Source organism: Colius striatus, chromosome 13 (genome assembly GCF_028858725.1).
Source record: "Colius striatus isolate bColStr4 chromosome 13, bColStr4.1.hap1, whole genome shotgun sequence".
Taxonomy (NCBI): Eukaryota; Metazoa; Chordata; class Aves; order Coliiformes; family Coliidae; genus Colius; species Colius striatus.
Window position 1 is genome coordinate 6,456,062 of NC_084771.1, and position 22,276 is coordinate 6,478,337.

A 22,276-nucleotide genomic window follows, 5' to 3' on the forward strand; every position below is an offset into this window, starting at 1 on the left:
TGCCCGCAAAGCCAGGAGAAAGAAACAAAATTCCTGCAATGTCAAACCCATCCATTTCACCGAACGTGGTTCCCAGGCCAGGCGCAGCTCTGTGGCAGCGGCGGTGCGGCCCAGCCCCGACGGGCAGCCCCGGCGCGGTGGTGCCGAGGGTCGCGGCGGCCCGCGCCGTTTCCCCGTGCTCGCTCCCACGAGGGTCGGCTCCCCGCACGCACACGGCGCGGGGGAGGCGGGGCCCGGCCCCGCTGCACGGGACTCGGTGCCCTTGTGGGCGGGGCGCGCGGCGGGGCCGCCCCGGGGCGGCGGGTGCGGAGCGGCGCCGGGCGCTCGGGCGGCGGCCGGTGAGTGGCGGGGCCGGGGCGCGGGCCGGCAGTAACCGGGGGGTGCGCGGCCCCGGCGCGGGCGGCTCCTGGCTCGCGGAGGCGGGGCCGGCGGCAGCTCCGCGGGTCGGGCTTTGCAGAGGCGAGCCCCTCGATGCTGGGCAGTAAGGGCATAACGCGGACGGGTGGTTTGTGGCGTACGCGAGCGGCGTGAGCTTTCTGTCACGCACTCATTGTGTAAGTCCTTTCTTCAACGACCGTTGGCTAACGGCACCTTACTCCTGCGAGTAGAGGGCTATCGGGCTAAATTGTCATCCTTAACCTGCACACTTCAGTCCTTCACATCTCCACACTTTATGCCCTAAACCAAGTTTTTAAACTGTGCTTGGCTATTGCTGACATGGTTATTAGTACAAGCTGGACCCCATTTTGTCTCTGGCATCGTTAGTACTGTTGCTAACAGTCTCCCAGGTGTGAAGTCTTAACACTGGCGTTGGAGGACTGGTAAAGTCCGTGCGATCTCAGAACGGTTGTGCAGTGGTGACAGAAGTAGTAGGGTCTTGTAAAGGGAGCAGATTGCATCCATAACCTGTAGTAGAGTGAAAAGACGTTCTCCCTGGAACTTCTTTCATTGTTTTGCTGATGCAGTCCATAGTTTAGCTCACATAAGGGCAAGTGCTTTTGTCAAGGTAACAAGCTGCAGGCACAGAGTATCCAAGAACCCCAGTGAACCAACTCCAGTCTTTTCCACAGTCTAGTCCAACCACCTTCTTGGAAATGTCATTCAAAATGTCCCTTTCCCCTTCCGGCCATTGTGCACCACATCCTACAGAGATCCCTCTGTTGAGTGGACTTCTCTGCCTAGACCCACAGAATCATTAGGGCTTGTCTGATGCAGATTTGTTTGGGGTTTTGTTAATTTCAGACCTAGTGTAACAGATGGAGAATTGCAAAGAGGTGGCCTAGGACACATATTCTGAGCCGGCTGCCTTGTGTTGTCTTTTTGATATTTGGTGGAAACTGAAGGAGGCTCCAGCTAGCTTGAAGTATGCTGTTGGAAACCTTTCAAACAGAAAGGCAAGTTTGTTTGCATTACCTTATATAATGTTAGTTTTGAGAACATGAGTTTTCTATTGCTTTTTCTCTCAAACAATATTATAAATTATAATTAGGACTCCACAAATGCATATTTGTCTTGCTGTTATAAAACAGATACAATGAAAAATTATTCCAGTGACTCATGGGCATGGAATTACTTTACACACCGTTTGGTTGATTGTTTATAGTTTGGACTTCTAGCCACGTAGTGTACAGATCAGTACATTGCTAGTGCTTCAGGCCAATTCCAGAAGAATATTGCACCTGAAAAGTTACATTCACTTGGTGAAATTGCTCGTCTGTTTCTAACGAATGTCAGTAGATGACTTATCACAAGATCAACACAGTTCCACTTCTCCAGATTAAGCTCCTACATAGTCACAACAAAATGCAGCCCTGTACAGGGGAGGTGTGAGGTTTACAAGGATTCCAGAGCTGTCCAGTCCAACAGAGAATTTGAGTCCATATCTGCAAAATTTAAAGTTAGCTTGGTTCTTATACATTATAAGTGCAAAAACACTTCTTTATACCTTGGACCTTATGACTGACTCAAGTTTAGTGTATATATAGATTTATATGATTATGTAAATGCTTTTTCTACTCTGCAAAACCAAGTCATTTGGCTGTTATGTGAGCCAAAAGTAAACTCCTCAATTTTTTAAGATCATCTTGAGTTGGAAAACTTTTCTTCTCAAGCTGTTTGCTTGTGTTTTCATCAAAGATTTGGTGGAAGTTTTCTGAAAATGAAATGCCACAGATTCCTCTGACCACAAAGATGGAGATGTGCCCAGTGCTGATTTGCAGAATCAAAACTCTTTGTCTTTTGGAACCCACAGCACAAATTTTTTTGCTGTATTCAGACATTTGGGAAGTAGATCCCCTTTTAGACTTCTTTTTAGCCTTCCCAGTAAGTGCAGACTTAAGCAGCAAAAGTTAAGTTTTACAACTTGAGGAGTTTTACTGGCATTGACTACTGTTTCAAAGTTGATATAAGTCTCCACTTGAAACGTGTCTTAATTTACCAGTCAGAAAATTTGCTGCAGACAAATGCACAGCTCTGTGCAGTCAAAGAAAAAATGAGAAATTGTACTTGGTCCAAAGACCTGCTTAAAACAGGCACATTTATTGATATTATAAATACATTTATTGAGAGATCAATGGTTACTTAGAATATCTCACCAGAAAACACTAGCTCCAAGTGCAAACACTGCGATCATGTGTAAGTATTAATAGAAAGGCTAAAATGTTGCTCAGTTTTGAACAGCTGTGAACTGTGAACAGTGTGTGGGCACTTGATGAACAATACTTTGCATATGTGGGTGGGAGTCTAATACATTTATTAACAACAGACACATCTTTAATCATTACTGCTTAATCTCTGCTAAAATCCACTCTAACTTTGACCAGAATGCTTACAGTACCTGATATGTTTAAGTGTGTTAGAGGCTCATTCACGTCTCTTTATTTATATCTTTGAACTCCCTATAAATGAAAAGAAAATACACTTTGTTTTAGCAATCTGGGGAGCTGATTTTATTTTTTTCCCCCCTGGCTATTTTCAGTAATCCTTATGTCTGTACTGTGGGCAGCATACATGGCGTGGTTGGTCTCAATATCTTTAGTTATGTAACATAACCATCAATCTGTGCATAAGTCAAACAGGGGACAAAGCAATGTGACTGTAGTCCTTGTTGCACATCAGACTGCAAGCCTGGGCTACAATAGGATGAATTGAATTCAGTGGAAAGACTGTAATTGGTTTTAATGAGCTCTGGATGTGTCCCAAACTTAAGAATTGGTCGCTGGAATTTATTGGAATGCCACCAGCATCATGTTGAGTCATGCAAACACAGATACATATACATCCTCTTGAAGTTTAAAATAGCTTTGCAAAGGAATGTCAATGCCACAAGCCTAGATGCCGTTTGAGTTTCATCAGTTTCTTCTAAATGAATTCAAACATGTTGCATGAGATTTTGTTATTTGACACTGGTTTTAGTGGAAATGCAGTCCTGTCCCCTCATCATTCCCTTAGATAAGTTTCTATGCCAATTCTTCCATCTGTTTAAGTTCAATGTATTGTGTAGTTTAAGCATAAAGCTAAGTAGCTTTCTCTCCATCTGGAGACGTTTATCTCCATATCTTTGGTTGACAGCTTATATGTACAATGGAAAGAGTGCTACAGGTTAGAACTTGAAACCAACTCTTCGTTGAGCAGCAGCCTCTGAGATTTGCAGCTGATGTTATTAACAAGGATTGTTTTAACTATGATTCCTTCCACACTCCTACTGAGTACTGCAGTTCCCCTCATAAATCTCCTGAGATCTCATCACGTCAGAGCCTGCACAGCCCAGCGATCATGCAAGACTCTGAACATTCTGACTGACCAAAACCGGGCAAAACTGCCAAAATACATACTTGGAAACAGAGCTTGAAAGCAGGAACTTCAATGATTCAGAAACTGAAAAGGAAGAAAGCATCAAATATTATTTCCAATATACCCACTTGTTGAAGCTATCACATAGATTTGCTGACTCAGGAATGCTGAATTTGAGGTGTCTGCATTACTCTAAGCTCTTAAAACTGTAGGAAGTAATGAGGATCTTATTTCACAGCTTCTTTTTAAACTGTTGCACAAAAGCCTGTGGGGTAAAATTAAGGTTAGTGCACATACTCATTTTGCTTACAATTTTGACGCCCTCTCTAGAGTCAACCTCAGCAAAATGGTATGTCAAGGAGTTTCACAGCCTGTCCTGCTTTCACCTCCATTCTTTGGCTTTTCAGCTACAGTTCCAGTGCTTTCTTCTTTCTGCTGAACATGCATTTCTTAAATTTACCTTGTATTTACTAGTAAGAAAAGACTGAAATCATTCATGGAAGTCTGTTAAATACCTTTGCTGTAATTTGCCAGAAAATATTACAGTAGCTTGCAATCCAGTGTGTACTTTCTTCCAGTTTACACTTTAGAAGACTGTTTCTGTATTCCACTAGGTTATGGGGGAAGGACACCTGTGAGCGCATAAGGGGTTAATGCTGCTGTACTCTGGCTGGTTCTTTGCCAATCTGTGCTCTTTTGAGTGCCAACATTTTTTTTCCTCTCTTTTTTTTTTTCTTCCTTTTAAAAAAGTTTGTTTAAAGATTCCTAGCTTGGGAGAGTCGGAGCTGCAGCCTTTACCATGTGCTCTAGGGCTCTTTTTCTTACCCTGCATCATGGTATCTGGCAAACCAGTGTCTTTTTCCCAGGCCTGTGGCTGACTTGCACGTGACTGCAGCCAGGTAGCAGAGGTCTAAGTCTTTTTCTAACAATGTCAGGATAAATTTTATCCCTGTGGTTCAAAAAACTTCATGTATTCCTAAGCACTGGGGGGAAGGTTTAGAGAAGATGCATTCTCTCGTCCTATTTTCTTTCAAAGTGGTGTCAGGATTTCTGAGTTGTCCTGAATTTACCTTGTTTTTCTAGATGATACATTTAATTATTTCAGTAGAGGAAGTGAAAGGGTGAGGAAAAGAAAGCAGCAGAGGTAGGCTGTGTGGTTTACTTAACAATTGAGAAATGGTCTAAGAGTTTCTCTATAAATTTAAATGATAGACCCATGGTGTAATTACCTGGGAGCATGCTACAAGCGAGCGGTGTGTATGAACTTGCTTGATTTTGTTGCTATATGTGAGTCTGCCAGCAAATCATTTAACACCTTGTACAGAGCTTGTGGATTTACATAATTGACGCTTTAAATCTTAGTTTAAAAAAGGGTAATATCCACACATTGTTATAGAGAATAGGGCATAGAAAATCTCCTGTGCATTAGGAGAGTAAACTCAGCTGGAGATACCATTTCAGAATTGCCTTGTGTACAATACTAATAAAGTTCTTTCCATAATCCTTTGTTCTTTCTTTGTAGGCATGTTAAGAAAGACCTTATTTACAGTTGCATAAAGCTTTAAATTTTTGAAGATTTTTGTCCTTTAAAGAGATGTCAGAGCACATTTCAAACCCACAATGCAATATGTTTGTGTGCTCTTAAGAGCTAAAGTGCAATACAGTGAGCAGGGCATTAGACTGTTTATACACCTGCTGTTAACTACCAGCATGCACTTTAAGCAGGTTTTTAAAAATTCTTTTTTGATATGTCTTTTATACATTATCACTTTGTTGCTACTGTGCTGATTGAAGAGATTTAATGACAGTTAAACTCCTAAAGCTGTAGGTTCTGCAATAACTAAAAAAAGGTATGTTATTTTACAAGAAGACACATTCAAATATTAAGGTCCTTACAATAAATCATCCTAAAGCAAGAAGTCTGAGTCAAGGAAAAACTATCATTTATCTAAGAAGTTCTTCCTTTGATTTGTCAAGATTCTATGCTATGCAAAAGGTTTTATCTTTTTTTCATGAGAAGCAGTGTAAAATCACATTGAACAGAGGAAAGAGGGAAAGAAATAGAGCAAACAAGCCATTATTACTGTGATGAGTCTGAAGTAACTATGTTATAAACAATACCACAACTTTTGTGGACTGGTCTAGAGGAAAAAAGGAAAACAAGCAATTTACATGCTCTGATTCTAGTGATCTTATTTCTTGGGCTCTGCTGCCCCTCAAACTATGGCCAAGTGCTCCTCATTCTGCAGTTACAAGAGGGATGAAAACAGTCAGAGTGTGTTATTTAGATTTTATTCTACTACAGCATCAGCACCAGCACAATCATGTGCCCTCATTCCTCCAAAGGATAAATATTTCAGATTTTGAACAGGTTTTTATTCTGGTGAAAGGAGTGTTGCATTTCTACTGTGTGTAGAACTCTTCAGAGATAACATACTAGCTGGTTTTGTAACTAATTCTAATCAAAGTAAAAGCTTGATCACATCATCATTAATACCTTTTTTACTGATGACCAGTGGTTATTCTGCAGCATTCAATGGCATTTCCTTTGGATGTTTTTTACTAACATCCCATTATATTTAGCAATTACATATGAATTCATGTTGAATAAACTTTGCACAAAGTAGAAAAAAATCCAGAAGTCTTATTAGTGTTTAGCATTTGTATTTGGTTGCAGTTGCCTTTGTGAAATATTAAATCTCATCGACAGTGAGAAAAATATTACAATAGTATTTTGTATTCAGGAAAGCAGTGCAAATCCATCTTGCAATGTACCTCAACATTTAGTTGCCTTTAAATATTGCCTAGTCATAGACTCATTATGTATAAATAGTCCTCAGTAGATGGAGGACTTGCTTAGTATTTGCATGACCAAAAGGAGTTCTTTGAGTGCAGAATCAGCACAGCTCATCTTTAGACTTCACACTCCTCATCTCTAGCTAATATAAACGCCTTGAGGACTCAGTATCGTGCTAGACAGTATCAGTTATGTTAGGTCCTGTGTTATAGCCAAAGGAGCTGTTTCATGAGAGGATCTGAGTTTGTGTTTTTGCAGACATACTGATAAAACCTGTAGAAGGGGAAGGCGTCTTTTCAGCTACATGGCCAATGATGACAACTACTCTTCTTCCTGTTTGGACTTACAGCATTGGCTGGTATTTCACTATATGGAAACTACCTAGATGGAAGGAATACCTGAAACCAATGTCAGTGGATCTCTAATATGTTCTGTTTAAAGGCTAGCAATAGGGGCTGGAGTGGTGAGGATGAGAGTGGCATTTATCCTGGGAAAGTTGTAGGTATCCCCTAATCTCTCTGATGAAACAGAACGACATGAAGGCAATGGACTTAAGTTTGTCATGACTCTTAACTGGAGCTTTTTCAGATACAGATGATTCTGGGCTGATAGATAGACCCATCAGCTTGGTTCTTTACATAAGTGTATGCCAAGCTCTGTGACTGCACTGTCAGAAATGAGAAGGACCAAATAGAGATCCAGTTTAAAGCACATGATTATGTGACTTAGTGACACAGAACTGTAGTTTATTCAACAGTTTTAGGTAAAATTCTTTTGCAATTAGCTTGTTTCCTGTCTCTGGATATTTATTAGCTATTTTCCCTTCCCATTATGGTGGGAACAGCTCCAGCATATTTAAGAGACAATTGGGAACACACTGGAATATTTAAAAATTCCCAGGACTTGAATCTGAGCAATGCATTGGGATGCCATGTAAGGACTCTGCTCTGCTATGGGTCTGGTCTGGTGAAACAGGCTCCGTATGAGGTATTTTTTATTATATGATGATTTTAAAACTCTGAATGGGCTGGGCCAAATCATGTAGTGCAATCGCTGATTTCTAATTTAACTCAACATTTTGATGCCAGTGATCCTGTAAGAGTTCCCACGGCTGAAGCTGGCCAGTGAACTGAAGTTATCTTGGATATTTATAGGGTGCCTATTCTTGTAGGATCTCTCTGGCTGTCCTTATTGAGCAAGGGAGGTTGGGAAAAAGACTCTCAAACACAGTTCCAGGCACCAGGAACTTTGGGTTCAGTTGCATTTTATGGATTCTGGAATAGTCAGTTCTCCCAGCTGCATCTGCAGTATGGAGTAATACTATATTCTCTGCAGGGGAACACAGGTCTGGTGCTTGTTATTTATCTTGCAGATATCAAGTGGTAAGAACAAATTTCTTATTACTCATTGCAGTTTGTGGAATAAACCCGGTGATGTATTTGTGCCTTTATACAGATGAAAGTATGATGTTGCCGTTGTGTAATAGTTTGAGTTAAATGAATGTGCAATTTTGACTTTTATTTTTCTATTCATTTCTACTTGGAGCAATAAAGCCTGCAGGCAGGACATTCTGGGACCTCACTGCCCTTCTCTGAAGGTTAATGGTCACTTTATCTCTAGCCTTGTGTTTGCAGGCACTGGATTCAGACAGCCTTTTCCCCAGAGCTGTGCTTCCGTGATTTCCCGTATTATTGCTTCAGACGAGATGGTTTTGGAGATGACCTTCACTTTTGAATTTGTATTTCAGCTGCAGATGAAATTCAGGATGTTGATGGTTTTAGGAATATTATTCCAGATGTGTGAGTCCCTCGTTCTCCTCTTGCTTATACCTGTACAAACAAATCAGGAGTAATTCTGTTGAAGAGGTGGGCCTACGTTAGTGCAAAACTAATACACATGGGAAGTCATTAAACTTGATTGCTATTCACAGCATAAATATTATTGGCAATGTTGATATGATTTATCTCCAAGGGAGCTTGTCGAGAGTGTTGCAAGGACATTGACTGGATCTCTCCCTGGAGGGGAATTTGGGAAGAACGGGGTGTAGAAAACTCAATTCATTATTCACATAATCTCAGGAAATTTATTTAGACTCAGTAACTGTTTACCTCTGATGTTTGACATCTAGACTAGGCACTGGTCCATGTGCCTGTAGCTACATACTGTGTTCTCACATTTCTTTCCAGATGGTCTGTGTATTGGTGCCTGGCTGGACAGTGAGAAGGAAAACTTGTGTTGTTGGAACTTAGTATTTTTTAACATGGTATTTTCTTAAGTCAGAACATGTAGAAATAGAGCTCCCTTGTTCAGCTTCTGCACTAGCTCTCCCTTAGACAAAAGAACCACAGTTTTCCAGTATATAAAATATTGACTGTGCTACTATTTTCACAGGAAATGCCAAGCTCTTCCACTGTGTCAAAAATAATCTACTTTTCATTCAGACTCATTAAAATCTTACATTTTAGATTTACAGTCTTGTATTAAAAAAGCAGATACATGAGAGACAGCACATCATCGAAATATTGTCTATGTATACAGGGATGCTGTTACTTTCTTTATATATAAATGACATGTATATGCAAATAAATCCTTGTAGATTTGTAAAATGATAAACAAATACTCATATCTCTTTATCTGTATCGTTTTTTTGGCAATTGATATTTTCCAGCACTGAAGTCTGAGGTTACATCTGTGATCCTGTTGCAAAACTAGGGGAAATTGCCTTTTGAATGACACATGGCCTGACCTTCATCTCCAGATAATCCAGGAAATGTTCACATTTGACTGTGGGGACACAAGGACAGATTTAGCATCCCAGTGTCTTTTTGGCCACATTTCAGAATTCAGTAATGCACTGCATACCCCATACTGAAGTTTATCTTCACTCCTTCCTCAGAGGTGAAGACAGTCTGTTTATGGTAAACTCCAAGAAGCCATTCAGATTCAGAATTACCAAACACTGGAATTAAAGAGATTATATGTATTTGCTACTTTCTTTGAAAAAGTCTTTTTATTGAAGGAGATTGCAGGAAGTCCTCTAACAGGGTAAAACAACAACAACAATGCACCAAATCCCACACGTTGTACAAAGAGTAAAAATAGACATCATTAGAGCCACATAACAGTAACTAGACTCCAGAACAAGTATCATGGCAAATTCTTCAGGCTTATATGCATGGAGAAAAAGCTGATATATTGCATAGAGGCCTCTAACTCCACACACTACTTTCAGTTTCAGAGATAGTCTTTGACCCTCATTTTCCTTCTAATATTAATCACAGATGGATGTATAAACTCTGCAAGACAGAAATCCTCTTATCTGCACTTTGTTTTCTGCAGAGTACTGTGTGCGATTCCAGCTCTGTTTGTGTAAAGCTCTGATACTGAAGCTTTTAACAGTGATGCATGTTTAGTTGTGTCTTTAGTACTGAACATTTTTCACTGAAAATTTCCAAGCCAGACCCATTTGCCATCCTGGGAAGCTCACTTGTGAGAAAGCTGAATCCATTTCTACCTCAGGAACATGTTCTCTGAGCATTACATTTATGGTAGCACACAGGTAAACAATCCACGTGCCAAATGCACAGAGAATTGTGCTATGAAAAGGATGACTTGCAATGTTATGTTTTGGTTTCCATGCAGGGTTTATTCCAGGTTATAGTAGAAGCAGTGCTTTACATGCATTTCAGCTGGAACAGCACAGTTTTATAAGTACTTGGGCAAGATCAAGTGCGGCATAAAAACTTGTCTGAGAGTTCTCAGTTAACCTAGGCTTCATTGCTGATAGGTGAAGACATGAAAGCTGGAAGCTAGATGTGTATACTGATGGATTTGCCCAAATACCTCATTTGATGTCTAGACACTGACAGGGTTACTTTTCCAAACAAATGTATAGAAAATGTCAGTTATTTGAGGGTGTGCAGCCCTACCCTAGGAGGAGGGGAGGGTCTGTGCAGCTGCATAGCTTCAACTGCATTACAGGGTGCAGGATGGCACCTGGTGCTCAGGCTGACAGTAGCTGGGAGAAGTGGAGAGCGGCAAATTGACTGAAAGTGCAAAATGTTGCCAGGGGTACAAATGCAGCATACATGTAAGAAATACCCAGAATGTTCATTATATAAAATCCAAGTGCATATAGATCAATATATGGTAGCTCAACCCATCATGGTGATAGAGGAGCTGCAAACAAAACTTACCAGAAAAATGCAGTCTTGCATTCTAGGAGAGAGGGAAGTAGACTGGATTTTGGTAGAGGCTAAAGTCTAAAAATGAGAGACCAAAGTCTGCCTTATTAACAAGAAGTCAATTTAGAGAGAACAACATATACAGGAAGTCTGAAATGCTGCAGTCTATCAGTTTGCCATAGGATTTCTACTCCCATCCCTAAATTTATTGGGTGAAAAATTCACATGACATTTTGATCTCTTTCTGAAAATAAATTTAAAAAATATAACTCAAACCTCCATGTTTAAATACAGTTTGTGCATCATGGGATTTCCTGACTCTGTGACATGTGGTCCATCCCTGCAGCTTTGCACTGTGCATGTGTCCTTGTTGCACACAAACCAGCTTTGGATGGACATTTGGTGGTCAAGTGTTCACTATCTGAGAACAGGCAGGCAAGGACAGGGGAAGCCTTCAGACATCTGGTTGCAAGAAGCTGTGAGAAAGTAGTAGATGTCAGACACAAAACATATTTTGAATTGCTGGTGGTGTGCAGTTCGTCTCACCTCTGGTGTCAGGCTGCTGGCATGTACCCTGTGTACATGTGTACGCATGTAGGAAGTGACTGTGGAAACATACCAGTGTTTTTTAGCTCAATTTGTGTTTCCCTCATTGGATTACAAGCTGCTGTTGGCTACTTAGGTTGAAGAGGCCTTTTTTTGTTTTCAGTCACACAGATCTGTGAAACAAATAACTAGCTGATTTTAGGAGCTATATGTTGGTGTAAGCATTTCTCAATGATTGGGTTGCTGGGCCTTGCTCGGGCTTGTCTCCCTCATTCCCTTTGGAGAAATTAAGAAACTTGGTGGGAAGTTTACTGGGCACTGGGAGCTCTGCTGCTACCTCTTATTGCTGTGGCTACCACGGTGGGAGGGCAGCTTGCCACCTGGGCAGCTTGTTCTGCCTGCAGACTCAGAAGATGAAGTGAGGTGGGTTTGATGTGTGATGATCACAGGGAGATGATGAAATCTTGGGCTGTTGAGGGAAGCAGTGGCAATGAGTTTGAAGAAGTCAACGAAGGCCATAATTTTCAAATAAATGTGGGCCTACACTGGGCTATTTCAATCAAGCCAAGCCACAAACTTTAGATGAAATCCAGATCTGATTCAACTTGCAGGTGTTTAAACTTGCTGTCTTCCCTATCTTTAAAAAACTGTCTTTGCTTTGCCAAAGACTATATTCTGTGGTTATTTGATGTTCATCTACTTTCTAAGCTGAAAACATATTTATTAACTGGCAGTAGAGCAGCCCATTTGCTTTAGCACTTGCTGAATGAAGAGCTGATGTCAGTGGAGACTGTTTGGCTGTCAGACCTGGGGTACAGTACACAACTGCTTCCTGACACTGATTTACCTGAGGGCATAGAGCCATGATGTTTATCAACATCTGAGATCTCAGGTCTGTACCCAAAAAGCTCAGTGTGTCAATCAGAGCAGTGAATAATAAATGCTACCATAAAATGGCTTGGAGACTGATACGAAGATAGAGAATCAAAATGGATTAAATCCTGAGGTGGGGGTAATTATTTTTAATGACTGTTTACTTGTACGTGCTTCTTGGAAAGTAAGGGGGTTTCTAGATGGTTCATTGTGTGTTGCTAAACTGCCAGTTCCTGGGAGTGGGACTATGTTCGACCTAAATGGAAACCACCAGATGAAGATTTACATCTTCAAATAAGTAACTTCAAGACAAAAATACATGAAAGAAAAAAGAATAATGAAAGGAAACGTATTCTGAAGGCAAAACAAGTGAGGAGGTTAGGAGACAGGGAATCTGCTTCATGTTAGCAAAAAATCTGATCTTTTCAAGCTTGTTGGTCATTTTCTACACCAGTTAAAGTGATGAAATTCTTCCAAAGCCATCAGATTTACACCCTTCTACTGGCTTTAGGGATTGAGCCTTCCCACTGAAAGGCTATTTGATCTTTCTACAAAAGAAAGATCTTCACATACAAGTGTGAATTTCTCATGAAGTCTCTTTAATTTCTTACTAGCAATGTTTCCATTGGCAGCATCTTCTAAACTAAATATCAGGCAGATTTCAGATGTGTTGCTATGTCCAAGGTTTTGTACATTTCTCCAGTAATCTCCAGGAATTCCTTCTTGGTGGTTGTTACCCAATAACTGGAACCTTGATTTTGACGTTTTTTTTCCTATGGACTTTCTTTGACAGCTGGAGACTAATGCTGACCTTTTTCTGTTAGGATTAGGCAACATGAAATTGTCATGACTAATTCAGGATAACAATAAAACTCATTTGAGTAAAACTTCAAGTGATGTTACTGTATTTTTGCCTCTATCTCTTCCCAGGAGAGAGAAAGATTTTCTGCTTGAGGTCAGATTTGATTTGCAGTTCTGTGCATGGCATCGAAGCTGGCTGTAGAGGCTTTCTATTTGCTGCTAAGTGGGAAACTAGACTAGAATATGATTTGGTGGCCCTTGCACTTGCCATTTATTATTTAAGTCATGGCCTTACTTTGTATAGGGGGCTTTATAGAAAATAGAGAAATGGAGTTATCTGTTCATATGTTTCAAAGTTCTGCAAAGTTCCAAAGTTATGGAACTGCTGTAGCTGAGTCAGTTATGGGACTCTTCAACAGAGGTGCATTTCTCAAACTTCATGTCTCTCATGGGAAAAGTGCTAAAATACTTTTTCCTAGCCCAGAGGGACTGCTTCACCTTAGATCTGGTCTTGCAACTCAACACCTTCAAGAGAATTCAAATAGAAATACTCATATAATACTCATTACTAGCTTGCCAGACACAATTATTCAAAGATTACATGCTAACTGAGAAATACAAATAAATATCATTCTCTTCTGATCTTTTAGGAGTGAGTGTAAATCTTTCCTTTGCAATAACGGGAGTTGGGACCTTTCTATGTTTAAATATGCAAGTGTTTTTTAGAATTAAGAGCTGAGATTCTTACCAAGCCATGTGACTCCAGGAACAGGCTTACACTTTGTACGAGCTGCTGGTACTCTCTGGTTGTGTGCAGACAGCACATGCAATGTCTTGCCTCATTTCCCTGCATTTACCTCAACAGAGGTCATTAACAGCCATGATGCAGATTCACTTCCATATTAATTTAATGCAATGTAATGTCAGAAATGTGTGCAGTTATGTTGTCCCCAGGGCTTGGGTCGCTTCTGTGAATGAAACGCCTTGAGGTTTATGTTTTCCAGCATTAAACCATAACTGTTTTCCTTCTTCCGTACCCAGGGAGAGCCTCCTTAGTTGTGGTAATGAGTAACAACTGTTAGTGTCTTGTCAGAAGGCATCACCAGGGCATTTCTGCTATGGGTGTGCTGGTTACTTTAAACTCCAGAGCTTTTTGCTTGATTTTCCAAAATTGCAGGGATGTATTTTTCTTCTGTTAATGTGCAGAATATATTGTAATTTAAAGCAAGATGGGATGTTGCCTGTTCTGGAAGGTCCTGTGCACCCCATATGTGCTAGAGAATGACTACAGTTTTTAGTGGTTATTTCAAAGATGTCGCAAGTATTTTCCATGGCCTTTCTCTGTCTGAAAAATAACAATAACGATTAATCTCCTCAGGGCTTCTTCACATCCTAATTACAACCAAGCCTCTCATTAGTCCCACAGGGAGAGAGAATCAAATGCCATATGGTATTTTACACTTAGGATGCTGTGCTTACCAAGAGCTGGAAGGAGACAGGAAAAGGGGGAGTTAACAATTCATAACCATTTATGGAACAAGCACAGCCCTCCTTGGACCCAGTTCAGCAGAGTCTGAGGGCCTCAGATCAGGAACTTTATCTGGCTAGTAATTGCATCGGCATGCTGGCTTTCTTGTGTGTGTGGGGGGGTACTTGGTGAGAAGGATACAGAGCTGCAGAATCCCTGTGCTGGCATCCCCACACAAGGATGAATTAAATGCACACACGTCTCCCGGGAAGGACCATGGCTGGATTCTACGGTTGCCTGAAAAGTAAAAAGTAAGTGCCACGCTGAGCCCTCCCCTCCACCTTTCCAAAGTGAGCTGAGTCTAGAGAGTACTTTGAAATTCTTTGTTTTATTTCAGCAGCAGCACTGAACAAAATGCTTATGCCTTTATACTGAAGTATCATTCTGAGTACAGAAGTGCAAAAAAATCAGTCCTAGCTGAAATACCAAATTGGTGAAAAGTGGTGATGTGTGTTTTCCTTCAAAGGTATAAACGTGAAACATTGAAAAAACGAACTAAGAACCTTTTCCTGTCTAGTTATAGTAAGAGAAAAAAATATCCTCTCATTGATTAGCTATACTGTTTGTATATTAACACATAAAAATGAGAAATACATTGCCTCTTAAAAATGTTCAGGTAGAAATCTGGCAGTAAATGCTCTTTGAGAACTTGATGTGCTCAGTTTTTATATAAGCAGCCTGAGGTTTGTTTCTGTAATCACTCCCTGTTGAGAGATTTGGTTCTATTAAAAATATTTTTATTTTATTGCTTCACTGACATATTCTCATGGAACAGACTATAAAGGGAGAAATGAATGGGACAATGCATGTTAGAATTTGGGCTTTAAACCACCGTGAAGATACATTGTCTTTTTCCTTTGACAGTCTCCCTGCTATGGAGTGGAACAAAATTTTCTGCTGCAAAAACTGAGCAGTTTTTTGATGTTTTGCATCAGCAGACTGTAGAGGGCTCTATTCTTGCATACAGTATGGGATTACAGAAAGTGAAAATGCACAGTGATAGGCAGGCAAAGTTGTATCTTGAGGATTAAGATGTGAATGCTGATAGTTAAACATATGAGTAAATCCTGGTTAGCAGAGGGAAAAAAATAGTTCAGAAATAAAGCTGGCAAGTCACTGTTTTGCCTTTTCCTTCTCCCAAAGGTTGTATCACTCATACCAACAGTTGGTCTCACATTACTCTGGTGGAAAGGTGCTTTTTCAAAGGCATACAATTCCTGTTGGATTCCACATAGCAATTCCATCCCATATTGACTCTTTTTCTCCTTTGAAATTTGTAATAGTGTCTGTGAGAGAGAATTGGTATTTGGAAAGTAATTCTGCCTTGGTTAAAGGGGGAAGGTACAAGCAGAACTACCAAAAAGTCTAAGAGTGAGTCCTGGTCAAGGCAGGAGGACTGGTACTTGAATTGACAAAAAAAAGTAATTTCACATCGTTTGGTTTATACTAAGTGGGTTTTCTCTCAAATTCTCCAGCAGTTAAAACAAATTTAGAAGTCTGAGAGAGGCTATGCAGGCTGGGCAGATGAAGCTTCTTTCACATGGCATACGATCTCTTCTTTCCTAGTGGATTTCTATCTGATCTGTGAGGAACAGGGGATTTTTTTTGAACAAATTATTTTTTCCTACTGTTCAGTTAGGTCTCTACACTTGATATATATGTAGATTATATTCCTCAACCTGTTATTTAATCCCTGGGATATGTTCCCAGGTGAATTAGTACAACTATTAATGCTTTGCAGTCTTTACAAATGTTATATGTTGCTTGCCAGTTAAAATGAGTCTTGAGACACCAACTGCAACAACAGTGATGTTTTTAGCCTGAGATTGATTTTGGATGAAATTTGTTTGGAGTTTGACATGAAGTGTTTGTTTTTTCTGGACAAATGGGTCATTGGAATGACTTCCCCAAATCCTCACACGGTCATTTGACCTGTAGGAGTTAGTTTGCTTTCTGAATAAAAGCTGTTTTGGAATGAAATGCTTTCTATGTTTTGAACAATTAGCTTGGGTACCAGTAGGGGTTTAGCCAAAGTTGCATAGAGCTCACTGCAGACCATGACACCTACCACTGGCACTGGGAAGGGAGTCCAGCCAGGACTTTGAGCTGCTGAGTCCAGCTAAAGCACCTGGACTGTTTTAAAAGCTGCTTTGGGTAATGCTGTCCTGTGCTGCTGTCACATTTACCTTCACTCCCCCACATTTTGCAAGGGGAAGCAAGGGCTCTGCCTTGGCACACTGCGATAATGTGTGGCCAAACCTGATCTCTGTGCACACTGTCCTGTCCCTGTGCTTTGTTAAAGTTCTTTTATGGGATGTCACATTAAAAAAAAAAGCTCAAAGCCTAATCCAGGTAATTCTTCATCACATCTCCAATCTTTGCTGCTATTCCACTGAAATAAAAGTTGTAGGTTCTTTTCATTGTTCTGTCTAACTACAATCTGGAACCTGAATGATGTTTTTCTTCCAGTAAGTTTATATCTCTTTTATTATCCCTGTTGCAAATTTTTCTTGTCCTTGGTCTTAGTATTGTGATAGAAAAAAACCACTCGACTTGGACATATATGATGAAGTTTTTTAAAGCCTGCAGAGGAATCTTTTCATATGTTGCTCAATTTTTGGTACTAGCTAAATACATAGTTAGGAGCTGAAAGTGTGGTTGCTTGAATAGTAAGGTTGACTAATGGTCAACATAAACTGCCAATTTCCAAAGACAAATATAGTGTCTTAGAAGCTATATAAAATATTTGGCTGAAGGCCTTGCATGCCAGCTCAGAACTGGTTTCTATAACAGATTATAAGGAAATGTATTTAACTGGTCTGTACTTAACGTGGTCACTCAGCATTTCATGGTGCCTTTCACACACAGTCCCAGAATTGTGGACATACTTCAGTTTGACTGTGTTCTGCCATGCCAAGCTCTGCACTTCCAGTGGGATGTTGTGTTCTTTTCTTGTAGCCCCATACTGTCCAAAAATGATGATGTGCACTCTTTTCCTGCAAAGAATTTAAGCATTTGAGTAAAGCAAATTGATCAAGGGATGCATCAGTATAATTTTCAATATGTTTTTAGATTGTTTGAGGTGAGTCATTGCAAGTGTAGAACGATGGTATGACCACAAAAGAGAGTAAAATGTGTTTTCTGGATTAGTTGCTGTAGCTGTGTTGTTGCAACTTGTGTTGTTACCTGTTCAGATGAGTGTCACACATGAGTGATTTTGGTGTTTAGTGGGATTATTGCAAAGATGGTAAAGTGCTGTCCACATGATGGGTAGTCAACTAAGCTGACATGCCTATTCATTATCTCCCAAACCTTTGCCCCCTAGCCTCTTGCTGGAGAGGCTCATAGGGGACAGTGGAAGGAGTGCCAGAAGTCCCTTTGTCCTGGGTGTGTAGTAACACTTTTTACAGCTTTTATGTATATGTGGAGTCTTTAGAACCTCTGGTTCCTCATCCACAGCAAGCAGCTGCTGTTTTAACATGGACACTAGCAAGTGAATTGGAAGAGCTTTAAAGCCCTACCAACTGCTACTGAAGTAGCAGCTTGGCACTGTGCAGAATGGGGCAGTTTAAAACTGTTGGCTTTTCTCTGTCAGCAGCTCATTTGCCTCCTGTCACCTCTCTTCATTTTTGGAGACATGTAATCCCAGTGGGGTCTAAGTAGCTGTGTTGGCTGACTGTGGCTGACTGTCCACAGGACATGATGTGTTGCTCTTTGGCACATTTTTAGACTCAGAGCATCTTTCATGACTCACAGGGTGTTTAAGTAAGACATTGAGTTCCCTGGCCATCCCTGCCTGTGGCATCCCCCAGCATTCGGGGCTTGGTTCATTAGCGTTCCATAGGTGCAGTGGGTCTGGCAGCTGGCAGGAGGCCATGTGGCCTTGGAGCCAGTGTGTGCTGCCTGGGAGCTGTGGCAGAGCTACTGCTGTGGCTCTGTGGTGATCCTGGAGGTCTGACTGTGTGGCTGATAAATTCTGATGAGGTGAAATACTTTCCATGAGCACTTTGATATCCTGAAATATGCTTGTTTACCTGTCTTTATTGTATACCACTTTAACACAGTATTTCCCAATGAGGGCAGGAATCACTTATTAACAGTTTTTCAGTGGGTTTTTTTTGAAATGAAAACCTCTGAGGATGAAAGGTAGTAATAAGTTCATCAGTGCAGAGACAAGCTCTGGATCACACAGGAGTGACAATACTGGGTTTCAAAAAGCAGCTTAGGGATGATGCAAGAGGCAAAGCATTGAACAAGAGAAGGGATGTACTTTTGTGGAAAGTGGAGAACTCTCCCAGCTGGGGCCAAGTCCGGGAGGGTGAGCTGAAGTGAAAGGACTCCCCTGGGATTCACGAGTTTCTTGAGAATCTCTCAATACACAACCTATGAGCATGTTCTGTATGAGGTATTTATACAGAGTATTTGTACATTCATGAGCATTTTGTCTTCAGCACACAGGGATTGTTCAGAACTGTGCCTGGCATCATATGTGTGGAGGCTTAAGTCCTGTTTTCTTACTCAAGAATAGTAGAGAGGGTGAACAAAAGCAGTCAGGAGGTGGCAAAGCCATGGCACTGCAGGCAGTTGAGCACAGTTTGTACAATGGTGATGTATTATTAACAAAAAGATCAACTATTTTCTTTGTTGATTTATTCTGTTTGACTCATCTCTCTACAAGATATTCAGTTCTGGATTAATACACCAGTGAGTCACTACATGTCTCCCAGTCCTCCTCATTCTGTTCATGCTTCTCTCTGGAAGGTGTTTGTTTTAGCAGCCACAGTGATGCGGTGTGTTTGCTGGCTGTAGGCAGAGGAATTCCAAGCAGGCATGCCTGTTAGTTTGTTCTCAGCAGAACAGTCCTTTCCCTGTCACCAGGTGCTGAGTATTTGGCAGATACACACCTCTAATGCTGCCTGTCCTCCTCTTGCTCTGGAGCAGAAGCTTCTTGGTTTGGTAGTCTGCTAAATGTGATTCTCAGTCTTCTGCACTGTTTGTCAAGTTTTTTGTCTACATTATTTTGCCAGACTGAGATGTGAAAACATCTTGTCATAAATTTCTGTTCCTCAGAGTAGCTTTTGTACCCTTACAGCCAACCGGAGAGATTAATTTGTCATTTCCTTCTTGTATAGAGGTCTAGAAAGTTTAGTAGCTTTGGTGTGAAGGCCTAGAATTGGCTTTAGAAGCTGAAATCTGGCAATAGATTTGTGGGACAAAAGTGTAGTAGGTATATGGTGTACTCCCAGTAGATAACCTGCTCGAGCTGGTGTAGGGCAGCTAGAGCTCATGAACAGCCAAACTTGGGAAAATCTGAGCTAATTATGTCTGTGAGGAAACAAGACAAAATACCCAAGGTAATTCCAAGGTTGGTTTTTCTTTTTTTTTTTTTCCTCCTAAGGATTGCTGCTGTAAGGGAACAGTTGAGTACAAGGTGCTCTACTGTAACATAATCCTAGCTTATAGTTCTGCATTAAATTGTTGTGGTTTCAAGGTTGGTAAAACTATTATGACTCCAGGAGTGTTATACAGCATTTTGCATACAGCAAGCTTTTACCTTTTTTTTTTTTGTATGATGTTATTATTCATGTTTCTTTGTATCAAGATAGCAGGTGGCCCTCCAAGGAGAGAGGCACTGTTTAAACAAAAAAAAGCAAGTCATTTAGTTGATATCCTGTCCTGATTTTGTACACAGATGCTGAGCTGTCACTGTTCATCACTGCATTAAAAGTCAGGATTGTGCTAACAGCTCCACATTTCCAACAGGACATACATGAAAAAGCTGAGACCTGGGACACACACATCATTATGCATTTTGTAATGATATGGTTGTACCAGTGTGTGCTGCTACATTCATAGAGGTGTACAGGGGTCTGTTGTATCCTGTCACCTTGCTATAGCACCTTGGTATTCTTGTGACTGTTAGAGAGAACAGCAACACTCTCAGTCAGAGCAGGGTAACTTGGCTGTGCAAAGATGCCTGGTTTTGCTTTTTCTCCCTCTAGCCAGAGCTAGGGCTGCATTCCAGCTTCAAATTGTTGCAGTACTTGTTTCTTTTGGCATCCAAGTTTCAAGGATCTGGTGCTAATCAGTGAACTAAACGTTTGACTTTCATTCAGGATGAATTCATTTATGCTTTTTCATGTGTAACTATGTGCTTTTGCCAGGGCTTGTAAGTATCACTCATCTAACAACAAAGTTCTGATTCACATGGTAGTTTGGATGCAAATGGGATGTATTTGAACACTCCAGTTCAGAATTATGATGCAGACATCACGTTAATTGTTATCTGTGTACTTGGGAGAACACAGATCTGACAGAGGTGCAGAGGAATTGTTTGCTGGTTCACCCCAGCAGTCAAACTGCTTTCCATCATCTCAATTTAGTGAAAAGACTGTTCTGAAAGTTGAAATTTCATTTCTTTCCTTCAAAAAATGAAAATTGTCTCATTGCTTCATTTCTTGTAGCCTTGGTGTGTGAAATCCTTACACAATGTCTGTCTCCATCTGATTCCTCACCCCACTGCCCACTGCCTACTTGTCAATACCCTATCTAGCAGTCCTTGTTGTCTTTGGTGTCACTCTCTTGGGCTGTTCTACTGTCATGTGCCCTCTGTGCTCCCAGATGCTACTATACTGTCTTCTTCAAAACACACTTGAATACAACTTGATATTCTATTTGTGCAAAACAGCATTGACTCAGATAATCTTATTTTAGATGATCCTATTTTAGAGAGATTTGACTGAAATCCTGGAGAAGTAGGCTCCTTCTTTAGTCATTGCTCATTTTAAACAGAAAAGTCAGTAGATGTTCTTGGGAAAGAAATGGTTCACAAACTGTTTTAAACACGTGAATAATCTGCCTCTTGAAGCACATGGATAATCTACCGATTGTCCATGTGCTTCAAGACCGGTGTATTTAATAAGCTGTGTATTTCAGAAGAGAGAGCAGCTAGGAGAGAAGAGTAGGGACTGCAGAAAGCTGCTTTTAGAGCAAAAGAAAGGAGACCTCAAGCATCACACACAGCTCCAGAGAAGCTCCTCCTGCAAGCATAGAAATTGACCCAGACATTCCTTCATTACGAAAATGGGATCTAAATTCCAGAAATACCCATGGGCAGTGGGAACTCAGGGGATTCAGCCAGCCAGTGTGTTTCAACATAGGAAGGAGCTGGCCTTGTTTTTATTTTTGTGCTTGTAGATTTTGTGCAGTAGATTTTGCCTCAACTAAGTTTTGTCACTTCACATGAAGAGAGGGTTCCTGCCAAGGGCAGTCTCTGAGACCACAAAACCTGCATTTTCTTTGCTGTCTTGCAGCTGAAAGATGGCTGACTTTTTCTGACAGTTTCATCTTCAGAGAGAAAAATTTTCACACACTTTACCCTGGAAATTTCTGTTAGCCTCTCCTTTTTTTTTCAGTGCACTTTGAATTCTTGGACATTAAATATCTGTATTATCTTCTCTTGGAAGAAATGTGTCCTGGAAATTTTGATCTATCTGAAGATTTTTTTTTTTCCCCCATCCTTAAGTGGCTCTTTAACCCACAAATAGAAGTGACTGATCTGGAAAAACTTTAAATGAAAAGAAAGCTTTAGACGTAGCCTAAAGTCCCATGTTTCAGTTCATAGAATCATAGAATGGTAGGGGTTGGAAGGCACCTTTAGAGATCATCTGGTCCAACCCCCCTGCAGAAGCAGGTTCACCCAGATCAGGTCACTCAGTAATGTGTCCAGGTGAGTTTTGAAGACCTCCAGACAAG

The 22,276-nt window shown here is 40.7% G+C and overlaps 1 protein-coding gene across 7 annotated transcripts in view; it reads left to right on the forward strand.

Annotated features, from left to right (window-relative positions):
* Positions 1-288: 288 nt before the first annotated feature.
* The window catches only part of KIAA1210 (KIAA1210 ortholog), a 59,651-nt gene continuing 37,663 nt past the window's right edge, over positions 289-22,276 (forward strand). For 2 of the 7 annotated variants that reach the window (XM_062006780.1, XM_062006779.1), the window contains exon 1: positions 14,589-14,772. In XM_062006780.1, coding sequence (XP_061862764.1) covers positions 14,711-14,772 — 62 coding nt within the window. In that variant the 5' untranslated portion in view covers positions 14,589-14,710. Of the gene's footprint in view, positions 339-537; positions 555-7,467; positions 7,577-7,836; positions 7,972-14,588; positions 14,773-22,276 lie in introns of those variants that run through there. The other 5 variants (XM_062006782.1, XM_062006784.1, XM_062006781.1 and 2 more) reach the window with 5 other exon arrangements.